Source organism: Crassostrea angulata, chromosome 1, assembly GCF_025612915.1.
Source record: "Crassostrea angulata isolate pt1a10 chromosome 1, ASM2561291v2, whole genome shotgun sequence".
Classification (NCBI taxonomy): domain Eukaryota; kingdom Metazoa; phylum Mollusca; class Bivalvia; order Ostreida; family Ostreidae; genus Magallana; species Magallana angulata.
In genome coordinates this window covers 3,085,229-3,097,513 of record NC_069111.1, presented here as the reverse complement: position 1 = coordinate 3,097,513, position 12,285 = coordinate 3,085,229, and the positions used below count along the sequence as shown (strand labels likewise).

The 12,285-nt window shown below is 34.3% G+C and overlaps 1 protein-coding gene across 1 annotated transcript; it reads right to left on the bottom strand.

Annotated features, from left to right (window-relative positions):
- Positions 1-110: 110 nt before the first annotated feature.
- Positions 111-5,385, bottom strand: LOC128181330 (interferon-induced protein 44-like). The gene is made up of 6 exons (XM_052849692.1): positions 4,847-5,385; positions 4,676-4,737; positions 4,131-4,328; positions 3,759-3,905; positions 2,933-3,104; positions 111-2,780 (listed from the first exon to the last, which is right to left on the bottom strand). The coding sequence occupies exons 1-6, from the start codon at positions 5,379-5,381 to the stop codon at positions 2,479-2,481; spliced, it is 1,416 nt and encodes a 471-aa protein (XP_052705652.1). The 5' UTR covers positions 5,382-5,385; the 3' UTR covers positions 111-2,478.
- Between the last annotated feature and the right edge of the window lie 6,900 nt (positions 5,386-12,285).

The window sequence follows — 12,285 nt, the reverse complement described above, 5'->3', positions numbered from 1 at the left end:
CTTTGTTGACGTTGTTTTTACTCGAGAAAGTGGTCAGAGTTAAAAAAAAAAGTGTGGGGTATGTACACATAACCCACACTTTTAACAATAGAAAACTCGCCAAGCTTTGGTACAATTGTCAAAATGTCATCAAAAGGGACAAAGTTCCATTTTACTCTAGACACGGATGCAACTCGAACACTGAGCCCTGAAATTAGTAGTATCTACTCCAGCTTCACAGATCACTGTTCCAACGTGCAATAGTGTCTCTTGATACCTCCTTATGAGGCTGTACATAACTAATGAACAATGAATCACATTTCTTTCTTATTCTTGCAGTCCGATATATACTAGTATACATATACTCACATAGAACAAGGCAAACACAAAGCCTTCTATCTGGAGGATAAGATGTTAAGACCATGTCAGACATGCTACTGTTAGGTTTACATGTTTTCAAAAGGTCACTAAAAGTGACGACAAAACTATAATTCTTCCTTCTTGTCATATTACTAAGTTTCATACATGGAATAGGTTGTACCCTACTTGCACAAATTAAGCTAATAAACATAAATAACTTCAATGTCAAATTTAACAGGTAATAAATTTCTTTAAAACAAAAGACGCATCCCATGTATGAACATATCTTGATTTTGATGGTCTCAATTTCAAAACACTTTTCATAAATTTTATAACCAATAGATGACATCCAACAGAAAAAAACCCATAAAAAAGAAAGAAAAAGGATAAAGGCCTCTCTGACTGTATCAATACCGCTGTAACCTAAACCTTGGGGGAAAAGATATGTTAAAAATTCAATCTCAGGTTGTTCCCATTTTTATTGAATAATTCTGTTAAACTCACATTTACTTGAAATCCACTCTGATCATGAAATTTGACAAATTGTCAGCTGTCATGTTACCTTTACTAGGAATATGCCATGCACTTAAACAAGACCCCTATTCATACAATACAGCAAAATTTCTTTTGCAAGTTTGTCAGATTTTTAGAGGTAATAGAGCCAATGTTAGTGATGAATGATATACTGTGGTATTATTCATAATCTTTTCTTTTTGGTCACGGCAGAGAAACGATTTTTATCTAAAAAAGCAAGCTAAAAGTTCTAAAAAACTGATATTGTTTGTAGCTTCCTTAGTGGTCCATCTATCTCAAGATTTGGATTTATTCATTCTTCTCTTTGATATCTTTGTATAGCTGCAGTTATATTATTTGTTATATTATTGTTTTTATGCATATCTCCCTGGGGGCCCTTAATTGGTAAATAAATTAAACATATTTGCAAACCCATACTGTGATTGTGCAAGTGCACCAGTCATTGCCCTTTCCATGTCACGATTAAACAACTGACCAAATCCTACCGCTGAGAAACTAGCCACTAACAATCCAATGACTGACAACTTCCCGAATTTTTCCCTTTGTTCTTTCTATCTTATTGTAATCTGTCGGCCTATTATTTACTTCTCCTTTTGTTTTATAGCTATGCATTCTATGTTTTGTAATGTCCATTTTATGTCCATTTTATGTAAAGCGCCTTAGAGTGATAATTTTATTATATAGGGCACTATATAAATTATATTATTATTTTTTGCATGCCTCTTAAATAGACAATTTTCTTTCTTCAGTAAGAACAAATATCACCAATTAAGAATCAATAACATTTGCTAAGAAAATGATTTTAATACTTGGTATTGATTGAAACAGATAAGTTATAATTTACTATAAACCCTTGAAGTGATCTGAACACTCTTGCACAGAACTACCAAACATCAATGCGTCATCGATATACCCTATAATCCTAAGTAAACGAAGGCGACACCTGGGTACATGTAAATCGAATTATGTCAGTTATGAAATAAAAACTGGTCTTTGGCAAGATTGGCTTCACTGACAATCCAACATTTCGATTGGTCATAATCAAGTATCAAAAGCAGAATGGTATAATCATACCTTTATTTTATGTTTTATACTTGGAGGAGAGTCTTAAAAATACATTTTATTAAACCACTCCCATCTAAAATATCAGGACCATTCTTATTTCCTATTTGAATAATATGGGAATTTTCTAATACATTACAATTCATCAAAATTTTAATTATGCAGTTAAATTTTCTGACAGTTCAATACTCATCAGAACATAGAGGGTCTTAAAACAAGTAGAAGAAAAACGCGTACGGTGTGTTGATTGCTAAATGAAAGCCTTATTCCCAGAATACTAGAATTCATTATTAACTTAACTTCAGATATCATCAGCATTTATGCAAATCTTATCATTTTCAACGGAATTGTTTCGTATTCATGATAGAGAGAGTGAGCTCCGAATTTGAAGATTATACACACATTTTGTCACAATTCCTACTTCTCTATAAAATGACATACATCTCTCACGTAATTTTTAACAATCTGCAACCTGGAAAAGTTCTTTAGAATAACTTTGCAATTCCTATGAATCAACGACGACATCACAACTTGACGTTCAAATTAGTCGGCAGTGCTTATTTGTTCGTCGTCCAGGTCGTCAAGGTAATTGTACAGGAAGTCGTCTGCAAAGTGCAGAATCTGCTGCATGGCCAACAGATTCAGTATGTTGATGTTGTTGTTGAGTTCTCGCTCACTCTCGTAGTTCTTGACGGGGATCACGTGTGATCTAGGAAGACCAATCATCGCCGCCACTTTATCCACGTGCTCTTGGACTATGGGAATGTAGTACGTCAGTCCTACGTCATCTTGCAAAGACGCACATATCTTATCAATCTTAGTCAGTAAAACAACTTGAGGAAGACCTGTTAAAAAAATTGAAATATTTAATTTTAGTTCTTATGAATTACCATGTTAATTTTTGTAAGATATTCTTGAAAATCAGGAAACTCAGGAAATTCACCATGGATTTTTATTGTGTAGGACCACAAAAATGATTATATCTTTGTGAAACTACCTCTTTGGTTCATCGCTGTCTGGAGCTTTCTGATTTTCTCCAGCATCTTCTCCGACATGACGTCAACAGAGGAAGCGTCCAGAACGAAGGCCACACAGTGAATCCGGTCCTTCAGTTTGGGAGCCTTGACGAATCCTGCGATATCTGAGCTCAGTGGAAGCGAGGGATTGAACTGAATAAAAAAAACCAACATGAACACGAATCTTTAATCTGCTGTTTTCTGACAGAAATCAGGTATTATTAATGCATAACCAAAATTACTCATATATTGATATATTATACAAAGCTGCAGGTTTTAAGTATAACGTCACCATTGTCACTGAACATTATACAACGACATTATATTAAGAGGACACCCACGAGGACGATTCTTAAGAATAACTTGATGTTAAGCAAAGCTTACGAAGTCATTCAACTATATATTTATTTAGTTTACTACAAGATCGCTCTTATTACATATAATATGCTATATTTATTATATATGTATATCAAGTCTTGAAAACAGATCTTGGAAAAGGTTTATAAGTATTCATGCAGGATATCAACCTGCAATTTTAGAACGAAATGAAAGAGCTCTTTGCCCCCCTACTGCCTACATCGGACTCCTTGCTAAATGCTTTTATCAAATGAAAAAGTTGTATTATACACGTGGATAGTCATTTCTGCTGGGTATATATTTCAGCTTTATCTTGACATTGTCTTCAGTTGAGGTAATATATATTAATTACATGTTTATTTACAACAGTGAAATTCAGAAAATTTAGAAACCTATTGGTTAGTATATATTAATCAAGTTTCTACGTGACTTATTTCAGCAACAACTTACCACATATTTGTCTGGGGTATGGCCATCCAAGATATAACACACATCCTGGGCTTCAATTCCCTGCCCCTCCTCCAGACCACGTGTATCACACAACCGGAAGTTAAGAGGTTTGCCAGACGGACCATTCCTAACCTGGTACGACCGATACTGTCAAAAAAAGAAAAAAAAAGGAGTTTGTGTAAACGAATAGAAACACTTATAGAAGTGAGAAAAAATATTGTTTGTATTCCTTTGTTTTGATTTATGCTGAACATACGCTAATTATTTTCATGTGTACGTAGTACATTTAGAATGCAATGAATTATACAGTATATTTTGTTTTATTTGCAATCCTTTACTGGGATATATACACTGTGAGGTGTCTATATTTACCTGTGTGGTCAGACTGTGTTCAGCTGTACCGCTGCACGCCTGACTTGTGACGTAGCCCCGGAAGATGGAGTTGATCGTGTTAAAGAAGCTGGACTTTCCCGCCCCGATCTGACCAATCAACAGGATCTTCGTCTGCTGGATCTTGAGCTGTTCCAGGGGCTTGTAGTTTTCTATTTCCTCTTTCAGCTCTTGCATCAGCTGAAAGATACCGAATAAGCTTAGCGTAAATGCTTAATTATCGTATTCTAAAAGCCAAATAAAGTTTTGCTAAAGTATATTTAATACAAAACTGTCTTTACTGGGAATTTTCTCCTTTATTTCTTATAGAATCAGATTGTGTTCATACAGCTGCTATCAAACCAAATCACAATTTCAATGGTTTAATTCAATTAATTTTTCCGCGTTAGACTATATAAATTGCTTGACCTTTTTAAAACGGATTTATCATCATTTATAAATGATGATAGCAGTCAGTGGCAGTGTTAAGTTCATAAAGTGAGTATTTTCAAAGAACTAAAATTTATGTTATAATACGGTCACCATACCCTTGTTGTCCATTCCGGGGTTCTTCTCCATGGAATTTCTAAAGGATCGTTCATGTCGCAATCTGAGGGTTAAAAAATGATTATTTTATATCAAAATTCTAAAATGAATAAATTGGACAAAAAAAATCAGAAAAATGTAATAGTTCGTATATATGAGAAAGCTAAGCTCACCATCCACTTGGTAAACCTCCATTTCTTTTACTTGCAAGTTCCCATTGGCAAACGCATTGTAGTCTGTTCCTTTCATGTTGTAGGTATTATTGAGGGCACAGCTAGAATTTAAGGTAAATACTCCGTTACTAGCTGTCAAATTTCCTGAAAATGTAGTAAGATCAAGACCACCTCCGAATATTGGGCCATAACCCGAATGACAGTGTACTGCATTGGCAATTTTTTCAGGTTTTATCGGGAACTGGTTATAAGAAGATTTTCCGTTGAACTTGAGTTGAAACAGAAAAGCCTTTGGGTCCGAGAGGTAAGCTCCTCCAGCACTGGTCCAACTCTGGGAGGTGAATCCCCCGTACACCGTGTCGCTGGGGTTACAGAGCACCGTGACAGTCATTCCCTTGCCGTCACACTTGGAGTGGAAGGTGGGCGCCGAACATCCGTCCCTGGTGATCTTGTACAACAGTCGGAACTTCCTCCGTCCCCCAATCCATTTCAACAGCTCATCGAAATCCTCTTTTTGAAGCAGACCGGCCATCATCAGAGAGATTCAGAAATTCTGCGAAAATAAAGAGAAAATAAAATCACTAGAAAATCCTCAGTTAACATGTGGTTAAAACGAAAGTACAATTTTTGGTAATAAGTAAACATATACTGGTAAATAAATACAATTGTATGTACAGAATTTTTTTTCAAGTTCTCATTCATGCATCTACGGATGTTAGCTGCAGGTCTGTAGGTCTGCAGGTTGAATAAGAAAAGGCCGTTGCAAAAATAGATCAGTTTGCAGAAAATCGTGCTTTTTCATACCTTTAAAGGAAGTTTAAAATTTGATTTTCAAAATAAAAATCGTACTAGAATCTTGTGTAAAATTAACGAGTTAATTTTCTAAATCAAAGGTTTCCACCAGCGATCAAAGACGAAAAGTTCGAAATATGTCGGTAAAACCGCGAAGATTTCGCGAATCAATCTAAATAGCACGAATAAATGCAAAACTTTCTGTTATTCAACGAAAATTAATCTAAACAACTTAACTTTCGCGCTATAAAACGAATATCACGTGAATAAAATCAAACATTAAGCTTTGCGAATTACCAGAAGACCTCCTAAGTAAAAACGTAACTTATTTGCTTGATGCAAAACTTTCGCGAATGCATGTTATGTATAATTGCTTGCTTGCTATAACGCAAAACGTTCGCTTGAAATTTAATTTATGAGATCGAAGTAAAACAGAATATTGTCGAGTTGAACTTAAAGCAATATGAGCTGCAATTTTCATGTTGGAATGTTTTTAAAACAAAATGTTATTTTCTAATGTCAAAAATATCATGGTTTTTAAATTTGTTAGCTCTGTCTCTGTGGAAAAAACCTTTAAGAACTCTTAATTGAAGCAAAATTGAATTATTGTCGCCCTGTACAAAAATTTATCGGCTATATATTCCTTATAAGTGAAATCTTTTTCCTGACAAAATTTAAGATTTTTACACATCTTATTTATTATAAAATTTTAAGTTACAGACAGACTTATCATACTAGCAGGTTTTTGCAGCAAAGTAAAATTCTAAAAAATACAGCTCATATTGCTGTAAGACTTGTGCTGTCATATCCTATAATAGCGAGCGCAGCTCGCCGGCGCGCAGCGCCGGCGCGAAGCGAGCTCTACCGGCAAGGCGTGTATGAATAGAAAATTCGGACTATTTGCACATTCATTCAACGGATTTTTTTGGCGTCAGTAAATCGGACCAGTAATGCCTTGTTTTAATCGTCCCAGTAGTTCCCTGTAATTATGGTTTCCCATTTCACACTCTCACGAGAACAAGATAAAAGACTACGTACATGCATTGAAACATCGCCAATTTCCGGAGTTATCGTCCTTTCGAGTGACGTCACAATGGATTTTTTACGCATTGATCCGACAGAATTTTTCGGAGTCAGTTGTCTCGTTCAACCAGACGCTCGTCTGGTTGAACGAGACTACGGAGTCAGTAAATTTCGACCCACAATGCAATTCCTCAATGTCGGCCGATCTCACTAGACTGGATACCATCTCGCGAGAATCAACGTAAAACTTTTGAGAAACAGATAAATTGTGTAATTTCCAGAACATCATGCTTTTTAAGTAAACCAAACAGTATTTTTCGCGTATTTTTTTCTATTATAGTGTGTTTTTAAAGAGACAAACTACACTTGACTGACGTGAACGTTGATGTCACAATAAGGGGAAACTACTCTAAATAGTTATTGTAAATCTGCTGAAATATGGATACCAAAATCTTCTCAAAATCTTGCAGAGCTAACGAATCGGGACATTTCTTCAGAGATAGGAAACAGCTGTAACTTGCTCTCATTTGGATGAATGCTCACAATTATTTTATTCACTATATTTACGGTAATTTCCAGGAACGTTTTTTAAATGGGGCGTGGCAACATCATTCAAAAAATCTTCATAAGCAAAAAGAAAAATAAAATTCTCAAAATCAGGAAAATTCTAATCGGGGTGGGGAATGGGGAGTGCGTGGTATGCCTTTAGCTCTTTAGCTGCTCAAAAGTGTCTTTATTTTCACTACTATTTACGATAATACATGCTCCCGGGGGATCCATTTTCCTTATGTGATCAACAAATTTTTTTTATACGTAAATTTGATTTTTTTTAAACGGTGGAGGGGGGAATCTGTGATGAGTCAATTTTTATTTGTAAGTTTAATAAAAATGTCTGGTGCAAGAAAAGAGGAAATAAACTGCAATGTACATTATGTTAAAATCTTTATTATTCAACAACATTTTATCTGATATAAATTCTATATTGGCGTGCGACCAGTATATAAACAATCTGATTAAAATCAGATCTTTGATCCGTTCCGACAAATTCTGATGTCTCTACACTTTGGTTAGCGCCTATCAGAATTTCGGAGCGTTACAAAGATCTGATTTTAATCAGATTGGTATATAAATAAATAAAAAATCTTATGAATTATGAATAATGAAAATGTACTGGAAAAATAGGTATATTTATTTTATTTTGCATTCAAATTCATTTACTTTACGTCACTACTTTTATTTTTATTGATTTATCATAATTCATTTTGATATCACCTGCTGCGCTCGCCCCAACGGTCGCACCGTAAAACATATTACTAAAGTTTTTTGACAATTACGGATCAAGTCAAAATTATAGAATATGACTGACAATAGAGATAACGTTAAACAGATCATTTATATATATGGCTAATTAAAAGGATTAATTAATTTGATGTATGTGATGTTAAATTGGAATTGTCTGCTCTGCCTTGGTGCGTTATAGGACCGACGACATCCAAAAATATACATTCAATAGTATGGACGATATGTAAGCAATGGTCCTGACGACGTGTGGCTTGTTGACTGTTATAATAATCTGAGGGAGTATAACTGTATCATAGCTATCTAAATAGTGTATTGATAGAATGCAACTGATTAAAATAATATATATATATATATATATTCGCTCGATACATAAACAATCTGCTTTTTAGAGCAACTACAAACATACCTCAGAGGCACGTTGACAGTTCAATTCGTTCTTTTGACGTGTAGCATCATAAACAAATAGAATTACAGTGTAGGAAATCAAAACGAGACTCACCTTGGTAAAGTCCAATTACTAGTATTGGAGTAAATAAAAGGCAATGTACAGATAAGACGAATAGCAGTGCGCATTCTGTGCATTTATGCTTTAACATACACCACCTGCAGGGTGAGAGGAAGGCATCTCTAAAGTGCCTTTTATTTACTCAAATAATTTGAATAAAACTTCCCCTTTACAAAGATAAGTATCGTTTAACTTCATATTTATTTTTCGTAAAAGTCCCTTCCGAGATAACGTGAATCTTAAAAGCACAAAAAAATCAAAGTAAAACAAATTCTTTAATTCAATTTCAAAACTGCATTTGAATTCTTGTCATTACTGACAATAGGTTTATCACAAAACTTTCGGAGCGGTCCAACACACATGTAGGACCGTCCTACTTTTGTCAAAATTTCATCAACAGGGACAAAGTTCCATTTTGCTCTAGACACGGATGCAACTCGAACACTGAGCCCTGAAATTAGTAGTATCTACTCCAGCTTCACAGATCACTGTTCCAACGTGCAATTACTGTCCCTTGATACCGCCTTATGAGGCTGTACATAACTAATGAACAATGAATCACATTTCTTTCTTATTTTTGCAGTCCGATATCTATACATATACTCACATAGAACAAGGCAAACACAAAGCCTCCTATCTGGAGGATAAGATGTTAAGACATGCTAGTGTTAGGTTTTAATGTTTTCAAAAGGTCACTAAAAGTGACAACAAAACTATAATTCTTCCTTCTTGTCATATTACTAAGTTTCATACATGAAATAGTTTGTACCCTACTTGCACAAATTAAGCTAATAAACATAAATAATTTCAATGTCAAATTTAACAGGTAATAAATTTCTTTATAACAAAAGACGCATCCCATGTATGAACATATCTTGATTTTGATGGTCTCAATTTCAAAACACTTTTCATAAATCTTATAACCAATAGATGACATCCAACAGAAAAAAAAAACCATAAAAAAGAAAGAAAAAAGATAAAGGATAAGGCCTCTCTGGCTGTATTAATACCGCTGTAACCTAAACCTTGGGGAAAAAGATATGTTAAAAATTCAATCTCAGGTTGTTCCCGTTTTTATTGAATAATTCTGTTAAACTCACATTTACTTAACATCCACTCTATCTGATCATGAAATTTGACAAATTGTCAGCTGTCATGTTACCTTTACTAGGAATATGCCATGCACTTAAACAAGACCCCTATTCATACATTACAGCAAAATTTCTTTTGTACGTTTGTCAGATTTTTAGAGGTAATAGAGCCCATGTTAGTGATGAATGATATACTGTGGTACTATTCATAATCTTTTTTTTTTGGTCACGGCAGAGAAACGATTTTTATCTAAAAAAGCAAGCTAAAAGTTCTAAAAAACTGATATTGTTTGTAGCTTCCTTAGTGGTCCATCTATCTCAAGATTTTGATTTACTCATTCTTCTCTTTGATATCTTTGTATAGCTGCAGTTATATTATTTGTTATATTATTGTTTTTATGCATATCTCCCTGAGGGCCCTTAATTGGTAAATAAATTAAACATATTTGCAAACCCATACTGTGATTGTGCAAGTGCACCAGTCATTGCCCTTTCCATGTCACGATTAAACAACTGACCAAATCCTACCGCTGAGAAACTAGCCACTAACAAACCAATGACTGTAAACTTCCCGAATTTTTCCCTTTGTTCTTTCTATCTTATTGTAATCTGTCGGCCTATATTATTTACTTCTCCTTTTGTTTTATAGCTATGCATTCTATGTTTTGTAATGTCCATTTTATGTCCATTTTATGTAAAGCGCCTTAGAGTGATAATTTTATTATATAGGGCACTATATAAATTATATTATTATTTTTTGCATGCCTCTTAAATAGACAATTTTCTTTCTTCAGTAAGAACAAATATCACCAATTAAGAATCAATAACATTTGCTAAGAAAATGATTTTAATACTTGGTATTGATTGAAACAGATAAGTTATAATTTACTATAAACCCTTGAAGTGGTCTGAACACTCTTGCACAGAACTACCAAACATCAATGCGTCATCGATATACCCTATAATCCTAAGTAAACGAAGGCGACACCTGGGTACATGTAAATCGAATTATGTCAGTTATGAAATAAAAACTGGTCTTTGGCAATATTGGCTTCACTGACAATCCAACATTTCGATTGGTCATAATCAAGTATCAAAAGCAGAATGGTATAATCATACCTTTATTTTATGGTTTATACTTGGAGGAGAGTCTTAAAAATACATTTCATTAAACCACTCCTATCTAAAATATCAGGACCATTCTTATTTCCTATTTGAATAATATGGGAATTTTCTAATACATTACAATTCATCAAAATTTTAATTATGCAGTTAAATTTTCTGACAGTTCAATACTCATCAGAACATAGAGGGTCTTAAAACAAGTAGAAGACAAGTGAAAAGCTGTCAATGTGACAGCAAACCGGGTTTTCTTTTATGTGAACTGTATCCATAATTCAAGTCAACCCATATTCAGTGAAATGGTGTACCCTATATGCAATATTTTGCAAAAAAATGACTAAGTTCAAAACGAGGTATTTTTTTCATAAATTATTGGAAATCAAAATCCTAGCAATATGCACACCTCTGATATATGTACACTTTATCTGCAAAAGAACAACTTCCTATCTTGAGAACTGTAGGAGGAGTTATCCGTACAATGAGGGTACCCTATATGCAATATTTTGCCAAAAAATTACTAAGTTCAAAAGCTGGTATTTTTTCGATTAATTATCAGAATTCAAAATCCTAGCAATATGCACACCTCTGATATATGTACAATTGATCTGCAAAAGAACAACTTCCTATCTTGAGAACTGTAGGAGGAGTTATCCGTACAATGAGGGTACCCTATATGCAATATTTTGCAAAAAAATGACTATGTTCAAAAGCTGGTATTTTTTCGATAGATTATCAGAAATCAAAATCCTAGCAATATGCACATCTCTGATATATGTACAATTGATCTGCAAAAGAACAACTTCCTATCTTGAGAACTGTAGGAGGAGTTATCCGTACAATGAGGGTACCCTATATGCAATATTTTGCCAAAAAATTACTAAGTTTTTTCGATAGATTATAAGAAATCAAAATCCTAGCAATATGCACACCTCTGATATATGTACAATTGATCTGCAAAAGAACAACTTCCTATCTTGAGAACTGTAGGAGGAGTTATCCGTACAATGAGGGTACCCTATATGCAATATTTTGCCAAAAAATGACTAAGTTCAAAAGTTGGTATTTTTTCGATAGATTATCAGAAATCAAAATCCTAGCAATATGCACACCTCTGATATATGTACAATTGATCTGCAAAAGAACAGCTTCCTATCTTGAGAACTGTAGGAGGAGTTATCCGTACAATGAGGGTACCCTATATGCAATATTTTGCCAAAAAATTACTAAGTTTTTTCGATAGATTATAAGAAATCAAAATCCTAGCAATATGCACATCTCTGATATATGTACAATTGATCTGCAAAAGAACAACTTCCTATCTTGAGAACTGTAGGAGGAGTTATCCGTACAATGAGGGTACCCTATATGCAATATTTTGCCAAAAAATGACTAAGTTCAAAAGCTGGTATTTTTTCGATAGATTATCAGAAATCAAAATCCTAGCAATATGCACACCTCTGATATATGTACAATTGATCTGCAAAAGAACAACGACTTATCTTGAAAACTGTAGGAGGAGTTATCCGTACAATGAGGGTACCCTTTTGGCAGCCGCCCGCCCGCCCGCCCGCCATTTTCACCATTTTTATAACCGGATTTTTCCG